Source organism: Salmo salar, chromosome ssa10 (genome assembly GCF_905237065.1).
Source record: "Salmo salar chromosome ssa10, Ssal_v3.1, whole genome shotgun sequence".
NCBI lineage: Eukaryota > Metazoa > Chordata > Actinopteri > Salmoniformes > Salmonidae > Salmo > Salmo salar.
In genome coordinates this window covers 119,441,286-119,462,914 of record NC_059451.1, presented here as the reverse complement: position 1 = coordinate 119,462,914, position 21,629 = coordinate 119,441,286, and the positions used below count along the sequence as shown (strand labels likewise).

General features: G+C 46.2%; 4 protein-coding genes across 9 annotated transcripts in view; 2 read left to right on the top strand and 2 right to left on the bottom strand.

Moving 5' to 3' along the window:
• The window catches only part of LOC106561737 (reelin), a 331,862-nt gene extending 325,172 nt beyond the window's left edge, over nt 1-6,690 (top strand). For 3 of the 6 annotated variants that reach the window (XM_045688532.1, XM_045688529.1, XM_045688528.1), the window contains 4 exons: nt 124-343; nt 959-1,156; nt 1,476-1,574; nt 3,873-3,996. In XM_045688532.1, the coding sequence (XP_045544488.1) occupies nt 124-343; nt 959-1,156; nt 1,476-1,574; nt 3,873-3,990 (635 nt within the window). In that variant the 3' untranslated portion in view covers nt 3,991-3,996. Of the gene's footprint in view, nt 1-123; nt 344-958; nt 1,157-1,475; nt 1,575-3,872; nt 3,997-6,050 lie in introns of those variants that run through there. The other 3 variants (XM_045688533.1, XM_045688530.1, XM_045688531.1) reach the window with 2 other exon arrangements.
• Nucleotides 6,691-8,942: 2,252 nt separating this feature from the next.
• Nucleotides 8,943-10,638, bottom strand: LOC106561738 (protein Bouncer). The gene is made up of 2 exons (XM_014125964.2): nt 10,271-10,638; nt 8,943-9,624 (listed from the first exon to the last, which is right to left on the bottom strand). Exons 1-2 carry the CDS (start codon nt 10,276-10,278, stop codon nt 9,240-9,242), a joined length of 393 nt encoding a protein of 130 aa, XP_013981439.1. The 5' UTR covers nt 10,279-10,638; the 3' UTR covers nt 8,943-9,239.
• Nucleotides 10,639-11,226: 588 nt separating this feature from the next.
• On the bottom strand, nt 11,227-14,013 carry LOC106561739 (uncharacterized). Its single transcript, XM_014125965.2, has 4 exons — nt 13,823-14,013; nt 13,402-13,533; nt 12,727-12,900; nt 11,227-11,709 (listed from the first exon to the last, which is right to left on the bottom strand). Exons 1-4 carry the CDS (start codon nt 13,927-13,929, stop codon nt 11,466-11,468), a joined length of 657 nt encoding a protein of 218 aa, XP_013981440.1. The 5' UTR covers nt 13,930-14,013; the 3' UTR covers nt 11,227-11,465.
• Nucleotides 14,014-20,383: 6,370 nt separating this feature from the next.
• Nucleotides 20,384-21,629, top strand: part of pik3c2g (phosphatidylinositol-4-phosphate 3-kinase catalytic subunit type 2 gamma) — a 46,915-nt gene continuing 45,669 nt past the window's right edge. The window contains exon 1 of the mRNA XM_045688534.1: nt 20,384-20,663. The gene's annotated coding sequence lies outside the window, so the exon portion shown is untranslated. The remainder of the gene's footprint in view (nt 20,664-21,629) is intronic.

Here is a 21,629-nt window from a genome sequence, read left to right as displayed (position 1 = left end):
TCTACCCCTCTGAATCTGGTTCCTCTCAGTCTGCTGTCTTTCTTTACAGAGAGTTCTTATTGACAATTGATTGATTGATTGAAATCTAGAATACACATTGGTTCTCCTGCCTCCATCTCCCAGGTGATGACTGCTCTCTGTCCAGCAGTGACCTACCTAGCTCCATAAAGGATAACTTTGAGTCAGGCAGCGTGTCAGAGGAGAGCTGGCAACTCATCCAAGGGGGAGGGGTGGGTAGTGGGTGTGGCCAGCTCTCTCCCCACGCCCACGGAGACTCGCTCTACTTCAACGGCTGCAAGATAAGGCAGGCGGTCACCAAGCCTCTGGACCTGACACGAGCCAGGTATGGACTGGACAATGAGTTGTACTGTACTAGCCTAGCCTAGCCTAGCCTAGCCTAGCCTAGCCCACAGTCTATCCAACTACTGAAGGTACAGTGAGAGAAGTTTGTTATACAGCACAGTACCTGTAAGACGAGGCCTGCGGTCACCAAACCTGTTGACGTCACACGAGCCATATACTAGTGGACACTGGACCATACTAGCGTAGCCTAGCCTAGCATAGCTTGTCCTAGCCTTGCCCACACAGGACCATACTAGTGTAGCCTAGCCTAGCATAGCTTGTCCTAGCCTTGCCCACACAGGACCATACTTGTGTAGCGTAACCTAGCATAGCTTGTCCTAGCCTAGCATAGCTTGTCCTAACCCACTACTGAGGCCATTGAGATCAATATACAGCAAGACTAAAATGGAAAACTTAGAGGCTAAATTTGTAGGACCTAATCCATCCAAAAATACCAAGGTATTCTTACCAGAACTCTCTCTCTCCCTCCCTCTTTCTCTCTCTCCAAAATCCCCCCCCCCCCACCACCTTCCCCTCTCTCTCATCCTTCTCCCCCCCTCCCCTCCCCTTTCACCCTTCCTCGCTCTCTCTCTCTCTCTCCCCCTCTCTCCTACAGTAAGATCATGTTCGTGCTGCAGATAGGCAGTGTGTCCCAGACAGACAGTTGTAACACAGCCCTGGACCAGGCTGACACAGTGGACAGGGCAGTTCTGCTGCAGTACACGGTCAATAATGGAGTCAGCTGGCACGTTATCGCCCAACACCAGCCCAAAGACTTCATCAAGGCCCAGAGGGTTTCATACAACATCCCACTGTGAGTGAACACAACACTAACACACGTACAGGCGCACACACACACACACACACACACACACACACACACACACACACACACACACACACACACACACACACACACACACACACACACACACACACACAAAACTAAAGAGTGTGCTAGTCTTCATTCCAGTCCAGGGCTAACACACCTGACTAGTTAATCCAGTGTTTCCATGAACAACCTGTTACTTTCCAGCAGCGAGGTTGATGTCCACTAGTCTAAAAACACCTACTGACACGCTAACTGCCTATTCTTGACCTCTGACCTCCTGTCCTCCTGTCGCCTGCCCCAGAGAGGCGAGAGTTAAAGGGGTGGAGCTGCGGTGGTGGCAGCCACGTCACGACGGAGCGGGACATGACCAGTGGGCGCTGGACCACGTGGAAGTAGTGCTGTGAGTATCTCCGACCAACCTGGTACCCCTGGTCCCTAGAGAACCTAGAGAACCTCAGTCTGAGAACCTAGAGAACCTCAGTCTGAGAACCTAGAGAACCTAGAGAACCTCAGTCTGAGAACCTAGAGAACCTCAGTCTGAGAACCTAAAGAACTGAGAGAACCTAGAGAACCTCAGTCTGAGAACCTAGAGAACCTCAGTCTGAGAACATAGAGAACCTTGAGAACCTCAGTCTGAGAACCTAGAGAACCTAGAGAACCTCAGTCTGAGAACCTAGAGAACCTAGAGAACCTAGAGAACCTCAGTCTGAGAACCTAGAGAACCTAGAGAACCTCAGTCTGAGAACCTAGAGAACCTAGAGAACCTCAGTCTGAGAACCTAGAGAACCTAGAGAACCTTGAGAACCTCAGTCTGAGAACCTAGAGAACCTCAGTCTGCCCCAAAAACACACGCCTCTCTCCTCATAAACTGACAAACACACACACACACACACACACACACACACACACACACACACACACACACACACACACACACTTGCTCAACAGCAAGGAGGAAAGTTACACCCTCACAGTGTGTGCTCAACAGACAGGAAGGAAAAATAAAGACAGGATGTTGTGACCAAGACGGTTTTCCACAAAGTGCTGGTTAGTGACTTCACAGTGACTTTGGTCTATTTGAACATTGTGTGAGACCACCTAATGCATACACAAACCGTCACACACCGTCTACACACACCGTCTACACACCTGCATAGCCGTCTACATAGCAGAAGCTTAGAGCATTTTATTGCCTATTGCATGTTGCTGAAAGCTTCATGTCAATGATAAAGGTCATTGATTATAACATGTTAAAAGAATGTCATGCGTTGCAAGTGTTTCATCTACCGGTCATGTAACGTGCATGTAAAGGCTTGGTGTAGTTCCTTTTAGTGTAGGTGTTTAGTCATTTGGCAAACAACAGATAGCCCATTGTTTTGTACCACTTCACGCAGAGTGGAATGATATCTATAGAACAAGGTCTTGTATGTGTAGAGTCAACATGCAAACTACACAAAAACACACACCTTACCTGAGCTGTCCCTGGTTTGGTGTGGCCTTGACCTGTCCTCTCCTACTCTCTTTACTCCTACGGTTGGTTCTCAACATTCAACAACAGTGTCTGCTGAACAGAATAACCGTTCGATCCTCACACTTCTCTCTTTTTTATTTCTGTCTCTCTGTTCCACAACTCCACCACCACTCCTCTCCTCCTTTTCAATTGTTTCTTTGTCATCGTGTGTCTCTCCTCTCCTCCCTGATCTCACGACACTAACATGCGTGACCATATTGCTTCTCTTCCTCCACCGCCTGTGCTTGTGCTCTCCTGCTGGCTCATCATGTCCTATTATGTCTTCTGTCTCTTCCTCCTCTTTCTCCTTCTCCTCATCTCCTCCACTTACATCTCCTCATCCTTCCTCTTCTTTCTCAATCTCCTTCTCCTCTTCCTCCTCCCTCTCCTTTTTCTCCATCTCCTCTTCGTCCTCTTCCATCTCCTCCTCCTCTTCCATCTCCTCCCCCTCTTCCATCTCCTCCTCCTCTTCCATCTCCTCCTCCTCTTCCAATATCTCTTCCTTACCTTTCTCTTTCTTCCTCCTTTCTTCTGCCTCTCTCTTTCTTCTGCCTCTCTCTTTCTTCTGCCTCTCTCTTCCTTCCTTCCTTCCTTCCTTCCTTCCTTCCTTCCTTCCTTCCTTCCTTCCTTCCTTCCTTCCTTCCTTCCTTCCTTCCTTCCTTCCTTCCTTCCTTCCCTCTCTCTCTCTCTCTTCCTTCCTTCCTTCCTTCCTTCCTTCCTTCCTTCCTTCCTTCCTTCCTTCCCGCTCTCTTTCTTCTGCCTCTCTTTCTTCTGACTCTCTTTCTTCTGCCTCTCTCTTTCTTCCCTCTCTCTTTCTTCCATCTCTCTTCCTTCCTTCCTTCCTTCCTTCCTTCCTTCCTTCCTTCCTTCCTTCCTTCCTTCCTTCCTTCCTTCCTTCCTTCCTTCCTTCCTTCCTTCCTTCCTTCCTTCCTCTCTCTTCCTTCCATCTCTCTTCCTTCCTTCCTTCCTTCCTTCCTTCCTTCCCGCTCTCTTTCTTCCCTCTCTTTCTTTCTGGATGTGTTTGGTCCTTTTTCTCTCCATCTGTTATTGTCTTTACATCTTTCTGTCTCTCTCCCCACATTCTATATCCCTTCACCTCTATTTCTCTCTGACTCTCTTACTCCCTGCTCCCTCTCCTCTCTTTCGCTCCCCCCCCCCCGTCTCTCTGGGCCCCCTTCGCCTCCCCAGGCGGCCGGGGTTCCTTCCCCCCCGGATCTTTCTGCGAGCCAGCAGCATCCCCATCCTCCCCTCTCGCGCTCTAACCTCTGCTCTCTTCTGTATTCTGCTCCCTGTGGCATGGCTGTAGAGTCAGGTAAGTCTTCCTCTTCTCCCCGAATGCAGTCCCCTCCTCCTGTGACGACACCCCCCACCTTATACCCCTGACCCTCCTCTTCTGTCATCCTCTTCCTCGCCTTAACCCCCCCCCACACACACACACACACCACCACCTCCACAGAGAGACACACACACACCACCACCACCTCCACACACACACACCACCACCTCCACACACACACCACCACCACCTCCACACACACACCACCACCACCTCCACACACACACAGGCCACCTACAGTCATAATCCAGAGGCAGGCTCTTCTGAAAGGTTTATCCATGACACAGACAGAACTGATATCTCCACACTTTTGAGGAAGCAGACATCAGGAGAAAGACATAATGACATGACTGCTAACATCAATGTCTAGGTAGTGGATATTATAAATATCACCAGTGGTCCAATACCTATATGAGATATCTGAAATACTATTTCTCAACTAAAAAAAATCACCTTTTGTGTAAACTTCAATTGGTCTGTATATTTTACACACACACACACACACACACACACACACACACACACACACACACACACACACACACACACACACACACACACACACACACACACACACAAACAGTACACACATCTCAATGGTATCAATCAATGTGTGTGTGTATATGTGTGATGCAAGCCATCACTATATGAATGTCTGTTGTTCCTATTGCTTCCATTTGAGTGTTTTGGGTCTTGCTACATGTCTGCACACAGCCCCAATAAGGAGTTGATGCTGAGGCTGACTTTGACACAAACACAGAGAGAGGCACATGTTACAACCTCCGCTTCATTCTAATGTGGACATCAAACGTTGATCATTCGCTCGGTACACACGTTATTCACACTAGCGGTGGTGTAATGCAGATACGGCATAACTTCCAGAGCTCAAGACATCCACATAAACAAAAGACCTAGAACTCATCAAGCCCTTCATCAGAGTAACCAACCTCCATCCAACACCTTGCATGATGGCTTTTTAATTCCAACGTTGCAAAGCCCCCATCCCCCATCCCCCATCCCCGCCCATCCATGGCTGCCTGTCCATGGAAAACATCATTCTGTGAATCAGGAGCCCTCTCCATACTGGCCGTCCTCTAACTCGCACTGTGAAGGAGACAAAAAAAACAACAACACAGAAGCGGAAAGACAGACATCCCACTTTGTCAGCCCCCCCCTCCCATCCCCTTCTCTACCCCCCCGCTTTGCAGGGGGCCACATGCTGCGCTCCTGGCATCACCTGCTGGATGGACGAGGCAATGACAGGCTAAGCAAGAAGAGCGATCTTCAATCACGGCTTCTCTTTGTGTCTATTTAGTTCAGTTTCTCCCCTCCCCCCACACCCCTCCCCCCCCCTTTTGTTGGTCTGTTTGTTTTCCCCTTCTGATATGGATGTTACTCAATGAGCTCAAACACTCTTCCTATAGAACCTTAGAACCTTAGAACCCTGATCAGAGTTAGAACCCCCCCCCCCCCAGAAACCCCGACCCTGTTTGTAGCTAGTGTCTGTGACCCTGTTTGTAGCTAGTGTCTGTGACCCTGTTTGTAGCTAGTGTCTGTGACCCTGTTTGTAGCTAGTGTCTGTGACCCTGTCTGTAGCTAGTGTCTGTTGTGTCCCATCATGTCTTGTCCTGTTGACTCTTTGCTTATGATACTGCCATTGAGAACATGTCAAAACCAGCTGTTGATCAATATATATATATATATATATATATATATATATATATATATATATATATATATATATATATACACACAGTTCAATATAAAGTAAGTTATGAATAGTCCACTATTTGCTTAGTTTGAATGTTTGAGGTTAGAGGTGAAATCCAACTGATAATACCAACATGGATCTAGGAATGTGTGAGCTTGCATACGAGACTGTGTGTGAGTGTATTTCAGACGGTGTGGGCATGGATGCGTGTGTAGATACTGTAAATGCCTCTTCCTTGGTTACTAACGGTCACCATCCTATTCCTCCCTCCCTCCCTCCCTCCCTCTCTCTCTCTCTCACTGTCTTTGTCTCCCTACAGCACCCGTAAACAAAACTACATGATGAACTTTGCCAGACAGACCGGCCTCCGTCACTACTACAGCCGAAAGAGGCGGGCACTGCAGCATGCCTAACCAATGGATTTTCCCTACGACCTGCCAATCACACATATGACCGACCAACCAACCACATTCCTTTCTCCTGATTCCATATCACCCTGTCAATTCCTGCCCTCCAGCCAATTGATTCCAGTCAGCCTTAGACCACACCCCCTTCCCTCTCCAACCCCCACTCTGCCAGAAAACATGGGCCATCCCATCAGTTTATGCTGCAACCAATCAGAAGCCTTCCCCACCCCCAATGTGACTGGAAGGAAGGAGACGTGAAGGAGCAAGAAAGGCGGACATTTTGTTTACTTTTAATGGACTTCCGGGTTTCTAGTTGTTTTCTAATCGTTGCTGTAAGTGGTTATTATGATATGATGATTCCCTGTTCCAGTTGCGATACAATGATGATACTACCCAGCCCTGGATTTCCCCCTATCACCCCATCCTACCCACCTAGTCCTACTACTACCACACTGTGAAATTATTAAGAGAAATATCACTGATGACCAGTGACATAGAGTTGGATAGAGGGCACACAGTCACAGAAGCGATAATGGAAAAGCTAGGGGGGGGCGGGGGTGAGCCCTGTTTCCAACTCTATGCCAGGATGCTGGGGTGTATTCATTAGTCCGATTCCGTTGCAAAATGAAAACGAACAGAAACCATTTACTGTTTACTCTAGGAGCCAAACGGAAACAAGCGGAGCAAACGGAATGAAAATGGAGAGAGACCTAACTGAATTTGTCCAATAGAAACTCTTTGGATTAAACGGTTTCCATTGCAAAACATTTTGCAACAGTATCTGACTAATTAATATACCCCTGGGCTATTTGGCTGAGCCGGAAGGAGAGGGGAACACTCCTCCGCCTGCACCAGTATCTAGGAGTAAGATCATTACAGTGATAACGATGCTAAAAAATAGTAGTGTGTTCTTGCTGTTCTGTGGGTTATTTTCGTGATGAGTCGACTGTGGCCGTGTTTCGTTTAATTTGTATGTTTTTTTTACTAATTCACATTGCGCAATTTTTCGGTTGGATGAGTTTTTTTCCTTGTTTATTGGATGAGGGACAGATGGATAAGGGGCAGGGTGGATGAACGAAACCCTGCCGTCAAGGTAGACAGAAGGAAGGAACAAATCGAAAAAATAGAGGGAAAAAACAGATAAGAAAAAAAAAAGTTAAAAGACCGAACAATGATTTTGTTTTTTTATATATGTTGGCTCCTGAAAATACAGATATTTATGGTAAGCGGTTCTCCACGTAACCTATTTAAAGATACACTGTGCGTGAAATCTGTGTTATTTTCTAGTGTTAAGTTATTAGGCAGTTATTCAGCCTCTCTCTCTCTCTCTCTCGGCTCTCGGCCTACAACGTCTCCCACCCCTCCCCCAGCATCCCTCCCATTCTCGTGCTGTTACCCCCCATCCCTCTCCCTCTCCCCGTGCTGTTACCCCCCTCCCTCCCTCTCCCCGTGCTGTTACCCCCCTCCCTCCCTCTCCCCGTGCTGTTACCCCCATCCCTCTCCCTCTCCCCGTGCTGTTACCCCCCTCCCTCCCTCTGTGCTGTTACCCCCCTCCCTCCCTCTCCCCGTGCTGTTACCCCCATCCCTCCCTCCCTCCCTCCCTCTGTGCTGTTACCCCCATCCCTCCCTCCCTCTGTGCTGTTACCCCCCCTCCCTCCCTCTGTGCTGTTACCCCCATCCCTCCCTCTCCCTGTGCTGTTACCCCCATCCCTCCCTCTCCCCGTGCTGTTACCCCCCATCCCTCCCTCTGTGCTGTTACCCCCATCCCTCCCTCTCCCTGTGCTGTTACCCCTCATCCCTCCCTCTCCCCGTGCTGTTACCCCCCTCCCTCCCTCTGTGCTGTTACCCCTCCCTCCCTCCCTCTGTGCTGTTACCCCATCCCTCCCTCCCTCCCTCCCTCTGTGCTGTTACCCCCATCCCTCCCTCCCTCTGTGCTGTTACCCCCCATTCCTCCCTCTCCCTGTGCTGTTACCCCCCATCCCTCCCTCTCCCCGTGCTGTTACCCCCATCCCTCCCTCCCTCTGTGCTGTTACCCCCCCTCCCTCCCTCTCCCCGTGCTGTTACCCCCCATCCCTCCCTCTCCCCGTGCTGTTACCCCACATCCCTCCCTCTCCCCGTGCTGTTACCCCCCTCCCTCCCTCTGTGCTGTTACCCCCCTCCCTCCCTCTGTGCTGTTACCCCCCTCCCTCCCTCTGTGCTGTTACCCCCCCCTCTCTCCCCGTGCTGTTACCCCCCCTCCCTCCCTCTGTGCTGTTACCCCCCTCCCTCCCTCTGTGCTGTTACCCCCCCCTCTCTCCCCGTGCTGTTACCCCCCCCTCCCTCTGTGCTGTTACCCCCCATCCCTCCCTCCCTCCCTCTGTGCTGTTACCCCCATCCCTCCCTCCCTCTGTGCTGTTACCCCCATCCCTCCCTCCCTCCCTCTGTGCTGTTACCCCCCTCCCTCCCTCTGTGCTGTTACCCCCATCCCTCCCTCCCGCTCTTTCTCTCTGCTGATTTCTGCTCCCTGGAGATGAGGCTCCATCAGTGTTGTTTTTTGAAGTCTACTGTGTAATATGGACCCTCTCCCACCCTTCTCTCTGTAACTCCACTATAGCAATCTCCTGTACATTTAAGTATATCCACTATGGGGGACACCCAGCAGCCTTATAAAAGGGAAATAAAGAACTGTCCAAACCTCAAGAGATAGTCAGTGTGTGTGTGTGTGTGTGTTGTGCTTGCATATATAGATTTATATAATAGCTTCATAACATTCAAAAAGATACATTTCTGATTCAACAAAAAGTCACCAAAGAGCTAACACATAGTCCAGTTGATGTATAAAACATTTATTTCACAATCATAAAAAAAATATACATTTCTCTCTATAGAAAGGAACCAAAGGCATAATCTTCCATTGTATTTGGTAAAAAAAAAAAAATGTTTAACTTGTCTCCAGGTTGATGCATACCTCTGTTTGGTTGGACTGAGGATGCAGCAGTAGATAGTAAACCGTTCAACCAACAAATCCCTAGTACTCCTCACGTCCGATAATTAAAAACCAGCACCTATCTAAAAAACAAAACAAAAAAAAAAGTACATGATTTTAAAGTAAAGCTTGTGAGTTACAGCCCCGTTAACAGCATAGTCATCATAGCCACCACGAGGGGGACCGAATTAACCGCAACACGGTGTCCTGTGTTACAGTAGTTATAGTCACAGCACGCATACGTCATGGTGTAGACAGTTCCTTTCAGTCGGAGAGGGTGTACCTGACCGCAGCCCGTCGGCGCCACGCACCCCCGGGTGGACAGGGCGCTGTGGTTTCCGTAGCGACCGTTGCCCGTCATGCAGAGTTCCGTGGGAGGGCACTCAGTCAGGATGAGGTCAAAGGTCTTGTTCCGGTACATGATAGGGCTGTAGTAACACAGCAGGTTGTTGTTACAGTGGAGGACTGGGAGGAGCAGGGACAAACACAGGATGGCAGATAGAGCCGGAAACATCTGGGGCCTGAGAGAAAAAGGGATGTCTGGTTGTGAACTATTCATTCATGTCAGGCGTCGTTAGAGAGTAGCCTGATCCCGGATCTGTTTGTACTGTATAGCTAGTTCCTTAGGCTGTGTTTAAACAGGCAGCACAATTCTGATCTTATTTCCACTCATACTAATTCTTCTTTACATCCAATCACAGCAGATCTTTTCTCAGAGCTGATCTGATTGGTCAAAGGAGCAGTTAGTGAAAAATAGATCAGAATTGGGCTGCCTGTGTGAACGCAGACCTAGTCAAACGTTGAATGTCATCATGACATGAAAACTACTATAGGAGTTGGCCAGACAGCACAACAGATCTGGGACCAGGCTAGAATTGCAGTGGTATTGGAATGTAACAGAAACTGCTGATTGGTAACCCACCGGTCTAATTAATCAATTGGAACAAGAGTTTGATGGGTAGGTTGCTGACTTGCAATAAAAACAAAATACCAACTTGTCAAACAAACCAGTCGTGCTTGCATGAAGTTACAGGTATGTCCTGGTAATGAACCTTCTAGTCTCAGTTTATCTAAAAAGACAGGTTGAAAGCCTTGTATGTGTGCTCTCAACCACAGAAATATTAACAGCTTGCTCATGCAATGTCAATATGTAGGATGAGGACTTACCTGCCCATTCTTACGACTCTGGGGTTGAGAAGAATTTCAAACTGGATACAACAGGTGGTGTACAATGGATGACAGATGCTCTGTATACTATCCCAACACTTACTGCTGGTCGAACCTGTACCTTCTAAACTCAAACGAAGTAGCCACACCCGTCACCTGTTATTCAGATCAGGACAGACTGGAGGGGGGGGGGGGGGGAAATGATTTTAAAGTAATTGTTCAGTGAAAATCTCGTTCTGTTAACGCACAGCCAAATAATGTTCGACCGATACGTGGCCAAAGCATAATTTGAACACTTAAAAACCCTCACCTCAGAGCGTTTCATAAACAACTCTGGGGTTGATGAGCTAGCCAATCAGCGGTCAACTGACGTGAATATTTATTACGACCAGTATACGCCCACCAATCCAACAGAATGGATTAACATAAAGATGCAATGCAGCCCTTTTTCCTCTCAATATCATGATTTCTGGGTAACAATTAAGTACCTTACTGCAATTTCTTTTTGACCATTTGAATTAAGTGACAAAAATAGCTTCTTAGTAAATAGCAACTTCTCAAGCAAGAATTTAGCTAGGCCTGGGTGTGGTCTGAGAGGGGAAGGGGAAACTGAAAACTAGCTCTTATTGGCAGAGGGGATTGAAACTCTTATTGGTCTATCAACTAATTTACCACCTGCTGATGTCACTAGGCCGGCCAAAACTGCAGGCCACCAAAACAGGCAGCCTTTTTAAACACTTCTTACACACACACAAAAAAAAAAGGCATTATCACAATATTATTCCAACTTAAGTGTGGAAATATAGATAAAAAAGAATTCATGTTTTTTTTTTTTTTACTGCACTGGGCCTTTAATTCCCATTGTTTTGGAAGGAAAATTATTTCACTCATTGGAATATTTCTTAGAAATCTGGAGACACCAGACAGTAAGTTCAACATGCTCTCTTTATTCACGCCATTCACCAGCTACCACACTGAGAACTGCATCTTTTACCATGTGTCAATATAGCAACATCACTAAAATATAGATTACACATTACATAAGTTATTACAAATAATTGAATAAATAAGCACATTTACACCGGAAATAAAATGTATTTGATAAAGTGTCATCCCTTGCATGAGGGTGGGGACAGTGACTGTGGCTAACAGGCCTGCCCCCAGCAACAAGTAGGGCTGAATTCCAGGCGGACCCCTAGCTTCTACTCTTTAGCCACTCCTGGAGATCTGAGAGGACTTTATAGATGGAATTCATGTTGTTTTCTCCATGTAGCCGAGTGACGGTGTCATCCTCCGCAACGTCATCATCTCCAGGGCATCTATCCAGAGGGTCCGTCGCGGTAGGAGGCTTCTCACCGTGCCCCAAAGTCACTCCTAACAGCCTCTTAATGTAGGTATCAGAGGCTGGAGGCTGGTTACACTGGTCACGACAGCAACACCTAGAGAGTTAGTTAGAAAAATGTATGTAAGTCACTCAGTAATACAGAAATTGGCAGTGGTGGAAAAAAAATAAAAAAACAAACCAATTGTCATAAAGGTATAGATACCTTAATTAGAAAGTTACTCAAGTAACCCAGTAAAATACTACTTGAATAAAAGTCTAATATTTGGTTCTAAATATACTTAAGTATCAAAAAGTATAAATAATTTCAAATGCCTTCTATTAAGCAAAGCAGCCGGCACCATTTTCTTGTTGTTAAAGATGTATATAGATAGCCAGGGGCCACACTCAGACATCATTTACAAAAGACACATGTGTTCAGTGAGTCACCAGATCAGAGGCAGAAGGGACGACCACGTGGTGTCTTAATAAGTGTGTGAATTGGACCATTTTCCTGTCCTGCTAAGCATTCAAAATGTTAGGACTACTTTTGGGTGTCAAGTACTTTTTACATGATTTTCTTTAGGAATGTAGTGAAGTAAAAGTTGTCACAAATATAAATAGTAAGGTACAGATATCCCCAAAAATAACTGAAGTAGTACTTTAAAGTATTTTTACTTAAGTAATTTACACTAATGGAAATTCGCAATACATATCACATATGTAAAACCACACCGTAGACCCCTCATCCTGTGTGTTTTCAGTCCAACCCTAATTTAACACACCCAATTCTACTTATTAGCTGCTAGACAAGACCTTAACTAGCTGAATCAGATATGCTAAATTAGGGTTGGACTGAAAACCTACAGGACAGTAGATCTCCAGGAAGAGAGTTGGGCAGCCCTGTTATACAGCATATCAGAGCTATAATACAGGAGGGGGGGACACCATTTTGGAACATTCAGATAGAAATATGCTATGTAGAACAAACATGACTGACATGTAGAATAAGGAACTACGTCAGCTCTGTTTGTGGCATTTCTAATCTGACAACTGGCTAAAACAGGGCCACTAATGTTGATGTCCACTGTCCCTGTGAAACTACATTTAATAAAGTCAGGTTTGACTACTGAACCTGTATGTCACGTTATAGCTGACCCCTCGGTAGGTCACGGCATGGGTGGAGTTACAGAGGTCAGGGGTCAAGCAGCCCTGTGCAGACAGGATGTGAATGGGACCGAAACGCCCACTACTAGTACCACAGCGCTCTTGCGGGAGACACTCGGTGGTGGAATCGTTACTGCAGGACCTGGGGAAAAAAAACACATGGGAGAATCTCAATTGCATTTCCTTGATTCCTTAAAACCCATCGGATGAGAAGGTCAGAGAGGCGGGACCTTTTGAGAAGGAAGCAAGATAGAGGAGACAAGAAATTGCAATTCTCCCCCAGGAGTGAGTTGACAGACCCAAAAAGGGAAACTCTAAACAGAATGCTTCAGGAAGTCCCAACTCTGACGTCCCGCCATTGAAGTTTACATTTAAAACGGTTAGGTAAGGGTAAGGACGTCTCAAGGATAGCACTAACCGACACAAAATTGTTCCAAGAGGTGGAACTTTGAAAGTCAAATTACTATGGAACGATTTTCTATATAAAGATCAAGCCTAGTTCTGACATGAAAAGCTTTTTCAATGAAAAAAAAAATAATCTCCATTGAGAATGCTTTTCAGTCCCGGACTGGGCTTAATCGGACTGTGTTCAGTCCGGGAAACTGCTCCCCAGTTACTTAATGGTGGGGACACACACACCAACCTTCCTTTGTGCTGTAGAGGACAGAAGTTACACCGCAGACTGGTACTAGGAATATGACTGTCCATGGCTGTCACAGTTAGGACGAGGACACAGAGGAAGGCTGCTGGAGCCAGGGGTTGGGGAACATTCAACCTGGAAGATGCACAAAATACAAATCTACACACAATCTTGAGTTTGGAAAAGACATTTCTATAAAAAAAAATTAAAAAAACTCCTTAATATATTTCTAGTGAAATGTTTATTATAGCTATACCAAAGAGGTGTGGTAAAACCCACTAGTGTGGCAGCAGCATGTAACATGGGCACCGTTTTATCGAGGTGGTTTGAAACGTTTCAGCAAAACGTCAACAGACATTCCAAAAAAAAGCAAAAGCAGACACTGCTGAGCATTTGTAATGTGAGTAAAGAAGCTGTTGTTCACCTGTGTTTTCTCTGTGACGCCATTTTTCCTGGTCCTGTGTTTACAAAAGACATCTTGGCCCGACTGTGCCTAAAGAAGAGTTGCACGCCCAGCAGGGTTGTGTTCATTAGGACACATAACAGAAAAACATTTTAAAACTTTTTTTACAAAGAGGAGTGGAAATTAGTGTTCCTCATTGGACAGGTTGGATAGTCCCGCCCTGTTTTTATTCCATTTTCAACCGTTTGGTGCCCAATGAACACAACCCACGGGGCTGCTGATTAGTAAGCGAAGTCAGCTGTGTCACTCAGCTTTAATCAACATCTCTGTGGGTTGGATTTACATAATCAGCCGTCTTAAAAATCATAACATCTAAAACTTCTTCTAACAAAACAAACCAGTAATACAACTGAAAGTAGACTATATTGTTTATTGTGAAAAAAATATATAAATGTCATGCTCTTTTTTTTGTGTGTCTCTAAACATGTTCATGCGTCTCTTGTACTGAAGGTAAATATGTGACCGCTGCACTATCTACTATACAGACACCACTTACACCCTCTTCTTGAGGGTTAACTGGTAGCGTCAAGTGAAGGTTAATGCCACATTCAAAACAACTGGGAACCTTGGGGGAAAAAAACTAACTCCAACTAGGTATGATAGTTTTGAATGGTCATCCAACTTGGGAATTCCAACTCTGGAGTATCAGGCCTCTTTCTGAAGCTCTGACTTTCCGACCTGAAGATAACTGGCGTCATGATTTGACCTGGTATTTTTTAGAGTTCCCTGTTGTTTTGCACGCGGCAAAAGTCGCACAACATGACACACGCATCAGGGTTTAGGTAAGTTTCATTACAGTTCAAATGATTCAGGAAGTAAACCAATTCTAAACCTTGACCTGCATAGAGGATGCATCCTGATTCTTCGCCATTTAAAAAAAAAAAGTGTTCAAGTACACACTTAGGGAGAAGGGTGCAAATTGGGATGCATGCAGCCAGTGTTCTTTTTGATATGGATATGTGTAAAGGAAGGGAAGGCCAGTCTATAGTGTATGTGTCCCTTCAGGTAGACGTGAAGAAATCCTCAAGGAGAATTCCCTTCCAGGTAGACATTAAGAAATCCTCAAGGAGAATTCCCTTCCAGGTAGACGTGAAGACATCCTCAAGGAGAATTCCCTTCCAGGTAGACGTGAAGACATCCTCAAGGAGAATTCCCTTCCAGGTAGACGTGAAGACATCCTCAAGGAGAATTCCCTTCCAGGTAGACGTGAAGACATCCTCAAGGAGAATTCCCTTCCAGGTAGACGTGAAGACATCCTCAAGGAGAATTCCCTTCCAGGTAGACATTAAGAAATCCTCAAGGAGAATTCCCTTCCAGGTAGACGTGAAGACATCCTCAAGGAGAATTCCCTTCCAGGTAGACGTGAAGACATCCTCAAGGAGAATTCCCTTCCAGGTAGACGTGAAGACATCCTCAAGGAGAATTCCCTTCCAGGTAGACGTGAAGACATCCTCAAGGAGAATTCCCTTCCAGGTAGACGTGAAGACATCCTCAAGGAGAATTCCCTTCCAGGTAGACGTGAAGACATCCTCAAGGAGAATTCCCTTCCAGGTAGACGTGAAGACATCCTCAAGGAGAATTCCCTTCCAGGTAGAAGTGAAGACATCCTCAAGGAGAATTCCCTTCCAGGTGGACGTGAAGACATCCTCAAGGAGAATTCCCTTCCAGGTGGACGTGAAGACATCCTCAAGGAGAATTCCCTTCCAGGTAGACATTAAGAAATCCGCAGAAGGGCAGGTGAGGAACAATTTGTTACATTTAAATGTACATTATAAAAGAGGAAACTGTCACCGATCAAAAGGGCAGGTTCTCCAGCACCCCTAGAGCCCAATCTGTGCACGTGCCTGGTTGAAGGACAGCTTTCCCTCCATATAGAGAGGCTCCTGACCCCCCCCCCCCCCTGGTTGAAGGACAGCTTTCCCTCCATATAGAGAGGCTCCTGACCCCCCCCTGGTTGAAGGACAGCTTTCCCTCCATATAGAGAGGCTCCTGACCCCCCCCCTCCATATAGAGAGGCTCCTGACCCCCCCCCTGGTTGAAGGACAGCTTTCCCTCCATATAGAGAGGCTCCTGACCCCCCCCTCCATATAGAGAGGCTCCTGACCCCCCCCCTGGTTGAAGGACAGCTTTCCCTCCATATAGAGAGGCTCCTGACCCCCCCCAAAAAAACAAAAGATGAGATCAAATCAAACAATTTAATCAAATGTGTATCTACAGTATAAATAAAGCCATTTTTACATCAACAAACATCAAATGTTGCGAGGAGTTTTTGCTAGATATGATTTAAGAATATTGTTGTTTTATAAATGCAAAAGAAAACAGCAACATGAATATGACAAACTAAATCATGTCAAGTCTCTCAAGTCTCTCCTCGTCTTCGTCTCGGTCTTCATGCCCCCAGTCTTCCTCACTGCGTTGGTCATATTCACTGGGATCGTGGCTGTACTGGGGAATCAGCACATGGTGAAGCCTGTCCTGTCTGGTCACAACATTATGTATTATTAATAACATCAAACATTTATATTATAATTCTTATTATTTACATATCTTTGATCCCAGGAATGGAAATCCCTATCCTGACGTTGCAAGCGTCATGTTCTACTAACCGAGCTACAGAGGACATATGTTATCATGTTACCGAACACATGATACAGGAAAAACAAAACATACATACAACTAACATACATGTATCTCTGTACCAGACCTATCATAGTAACATACATGTATCTCTGTACCAGACCTATCATAGTAACATACATGTATCTCTGTACCAGACCTATCATATTAACATACATGTATCTCTGTACCAGACCTATCATAGTAACATACATGTATCTCTGTACCAGACCTATCATACTAACATACATGTATCTCTGTACCAGATCTATCATAGTAACATACATGTATCTCTGTACCAGACCTATCATAGTAACATACATGTATCTCTGTACCAGACCTATCATAGTAACATACATGTATCTCTGTACCAGACCTATCATAGTAACATACATGTATCTCTGTACCAGACCTATCATAGTAACATACATGTATCTCTGTACCAGACCTATCATAGAAACATACATGTATCTCTACACCAGACCTATCATACTAACATACATGTATCTCTGTACCAGACCTATCATAGTAACATACATGTATCTCTACACCAGACCTATCATAGTAACATACATGTATCTCTGTACCAGACCTATCATAGTAACATACATGTATCTCTGTACCAGACCTATCATAGTAACATACATGTATCTCTGTACCAGACCTATCATACTAACATACATGTATCTCTGTACCAGACCTATCATAGAAACATACATGTATCTCTACACCAGACCTATCATACTAACATACATGTATCTCTGTACCAACTAAAAAAAAGATGCAATTCACAGGCAATGAAGGAACACAACAAAAAAAGCAACAACATATTTGTTAAAATGATCACCAACTTACCTATGTTTGAATCATCCTTCCGAAGCGTACATCCATTTTCTGATGTAGATAACAGGTCTATTCTAACATGTTTACATGTCTAGATGTTGAGGAAACATCACAGGACACAGTATAGATGAGGGAAAACACCACTGGCTACAGTAGTGTACCTCAACCTTCCTAATGGCATTCCTCAGTGAGGAGAGGAGGCAGAGAGGAGTCTGAGTTAAACTGGTAATACATGTATAAACAGTAATGGGGGAAATTATAACATACCTACATTTAACATTTTTACGTTGTACATTTTAGTCATTTAGCAGACTCTCTTAACCAGAGCGACTTACAGTAGTGAATGCATACATTTTCATACATTTTATTTCCCCCCCTTAACTTTTAATTTATCTTTAAAGAGTAAATGTATTAGAGGACTTACGTTTGTATTCTACACTGATATGTAGTATGCGAAATATATGTAGTATACACTAGGGGGTGGCAGGTAACCTAGTGGTTAGAGTGGAGGGGCGGCAGGTAACCTAGTGGTTAGAGTGGAGGGGAGGCAGGTAACCTAGTGGTTAGAGTGGAGGGGAGGCAGGTAGCCTAGTGGTTAGAGTGGAGGGGAGGCAGGTAGCCTAGTGGTTAGAGTGGAGGGGTGGCAGGTAACCTAGTGGTTAGAGTGGAGGGGAGGCAGGTAGCCTAGTGGTTAGAGTGGAGGGGAGGCAGGTAACCTAGTGGTTAGAGTGGAGGTGCGGCAGGTAGCCTAGTGGTTAGAGTGGAGGGGAGGCAGGTAACCTAGTGGTTAGAGTGGAGGGGTGGCAGGTAGCCTAGTGGTTAGAGTGGAGGGGCGGCAGGTAGTCTAGTGGTTAGAGTGGAGGGGCGGCAGGGTAACCTAGTGGTTAGAGTGGAGGGGATCAAGGTAGCCTAGTGGTTAGAGTGGAGGGGAGGCAGGTAGACTAGTGGTTAGAGTGGAGGGGTGGCAGGTAACCTAGTGGTTAGAGTGGAGGGGAGGCAGGTAGCCTAGTGGTTAGAGTGGAGGGGAGGCAGGTAGCCTAGTGGTTAGAGTGGAGGGGAGGCAGGTAGCCTAGTGGTTAGAGTGGAGGGGCGGCAGGTAGCCTAGTAGTTAGAGTGGAGGGGAGGCAGGTAACCTAGTGGTTAGAGTGGAGGGGTGGCAGGTAGCCTAGTGGTTAGAGTGGAGGGGAGGCAGGTAGCCTAGTGGTTAGAGTGGAGGGGAGGCAGGTAGCCTAGTGGTTAGAGTGGAGGGGAGGCAGGTAACCTAGTGGTTAGAGTGGAGGGGAGGCAGGTAGCCTAGTGGTTAGAGTGGAGGGGCGGCAGGTAGCCTAGTGGTTAGAGTGGAGGGGAGGCAGGTAGCCTAGTGGTTAGAGTGGAGGGGAGGCAGGTAGCCTAGTGGTTAGAGTGGAGGGGAGGCAGGTAGCCTAGTGGTTAGAGTGGAGGGGAGGCAGGTAGCCTAGTGGTTAGAGTGGAGGGGAGGCAGGTAGCCTAGTGGTTAGGGTGGAGGGGCGGCAGGTAGCCTAGTGGTTAGAGTGGAGGGGAGGCAGGTAGCCTAGTGGTTAGAGTGGAGGGGAGGCAGGTAGCCTAGTGGTTAGAGTGGAGGGGAGGCAGGTAACCTAGTGGTTAGAGTGGAGGGGAGGCAGGTAGCCTAGTGGTTAGAGTGGAGGGGAGGCAGGTAGTCTAGTGGTTAGAGTGGAGGGGTGGCAGGTAACCTAGTGGTTAGAGTGGAGGGGCAGCAGGTAGCCTAGTGGTTAGAGTGGAGGGGAGGCAGGTAGCCTAGTGGTTAGAGTGGAGGGGAGGCAGGTAGCCTAGTGGTTAGAGTGGAGGGGAGGCAGGTAGCCTAGTGGTTAGAGTGGAGGGGAGGCAGGTAGCCTAGTGGTTAGAGTGGAGGGGAGGCAGGTAGCCTAGTGGTTAGAGTGGAGGGGTGGCAGGTAGCCTAGTGGTTAGAGTGGAGGGGCGGCAGGTAACCTAGTGGTTAAAGTGGAGGGGAGGCAGGCAGCCTAGTGGTTAGAGTGGAGGGGCGGCAGGTAGCCTAGTGGTTAGAGTGGAGGGGAGGCAGGTAGCCTAGTGGTTAGAGTGGAGGGGAGGCAGGTAGCCTAGTGGTTAGAGTGGAGGGGTGGCAGGTAGTCTAGTGGTTAGAGTGGAGGGGAGGCAGGTAGCCTAGTGGTTAGAGTGGAGGGGCAGCAGGTAGCCTAGTGGTTAGAGTGGAGGGGCGGCAGGTAGCTTAGTGGTTAGAGTGGAGGGGAGGCAGTTAGCCTAGTGGTTAGAGTGGAGGGGTGGCAGGTAGCCTCGTGGTTAGAGTGGAGGGGCTGCAGGTAGCCTAGTGGTTAGAGTGGAGGGGCGGCAGGTAGCCTAGTGGTTAGAGTGGAGGGGCGGCAGGTAGCCTAGTGGTTAGAGTGGAGGGGTGGCAGGTAGTCTAGTGGTTAGAGTGGAGGGGAGGCAGGTAGCCTAGTGGTTAGAGTGGAGGGGAGGCAGGTAGCCTAGTGGTTAGAGTGTAGGGGCGGCAGGTAGCCTAGTGGTTAGAGTGGAGGGGTGGCAGGTAGTCTAGTGGTTAGAGTGGGGGGGCGGCAGGTAGCCTAGTGGTTAGAGTGGAGGGGTGGCAGGTAGTCTAGTGTTTAGAGTGGAGTGGCGGCAGGTAGCCTAGTGGTTAAAGCGTTGGGCTAGTAACCGAAAGGTTGCAAAATCAAATCCCAGAGCTGACAAGGTAAAAATCTGTTGTTCTGCCACTGAACAAGGCAGTTAACCCACTGTTCCTAGGCCGTCATTGAAAATAAGAATTTGTTCTTTACTGACTTGTCTAGTATAATAAAGATTTAAAAAAATGTATATAGAATAGAATACGCTATTCTGGGGAAGCTATACAGTACAGAAAGATTCATAAATATATGTTCTGTTAAAGTATTCATACAAATAGCCTACGTAATGGACAGCTGTAGTAGCCTTCTCTACGTCTACCACCAATTTAGGCGGATCTTTTCACTATTGTTATGTTTATTTCATTCCACTAGAGGGCCTGGTTGCACCCCAAAGAGAGAGTTCCTCATGAACCAAAAGTGACTAGACTGTAAATATCACACTTTTCACGTCCATTACGCGCGACGGTGAAGACAAGTCGAGGAGAGCGCGCATTCGAACACTTAGTTATTACCGGCGACGCCACCGTCACCGTGGAGAGCTATGATTAGAATTCTCGTAGCCGGGGAAACCGATCCAAGAAACGATCCTATACTTTGATAGTAGTTTGACTTGATGATTGACACACAGTCGTCTACGGTGCATACGCATACCTTCATACCTTCGCCCTGACAGGTAGCTACTGTGCTGTGACAATGTCGGAGTTCTGACGGTAAGACTCTCACATGAATAACGATATACATTTCACACAATTATGTTTCTTAAACAGTTTTTAACGGTGTTAAATTATTAAATTTTTTTAACTATTGGAACTTGAGCCATAAATATTATTTTCCTGAAATATATATATTTTTTGCGTTCAGAAATATGATCTGTGCCAGCTTTTATCTTGTCTGGAAATTATAACAAATGTATGATTGTGTTATTGTTAAATATGGATCATGCTGACCCAAATGTCCCTCTCTGTGGTCAGTAAAAACATGTAAATAGTGGTTTCTTCAAAATAATGGTTTTGAACTTTATTCTATCCGACAGTCTCAAATAACAGCGATCTGAAACGGCCTCTGGTAAAATGTCCTGTTAACCTTTTGAAAAGTCTGTTAATTATTAGACTAACTGAAATGATGGTTTAGTAATATTGTCAGTTTGTGCTGCAGAAGTAGTCTACATACAAAAAAAATGACTGTTTTTTTTAGTTGTTATCGGGAAATACTTAGGTGTAGAGTGTATCAGTGTCAAACAATTGTGAAGACAATTGAAACGGTACAACAAGTGTGTCACGACTAGCTCTGTAGCATAGCCTTTACAAAAAATATTGCCGTTAAATATATTGCAGTTTTGAAACTGCAGTAAAGTGCACTAACTGCCTGTGGTATTTTGGACTCAATAATTACAGAATAACTGCACTGTAACTGCAGTAACACACTGCAAAATTACTGTAGTAAAACAAAAACAGTGTTATTTTGGATGCAGCATACTGCAGTTATACTTCATTGTACTGCACTCTGACTGCAGTCTTTGTTTTTTTTTGTAAGGGACTCTTCAGTTATTTGGTGAATGTCATACTACATATTTGGATTGGAAGTATTTACAATACACTCTTTGATGACACCATGACTTCAACATGCCACAGAGTGAACACAGAGTCCACTGATTCGCCACTGAGCTGTGGCATCTG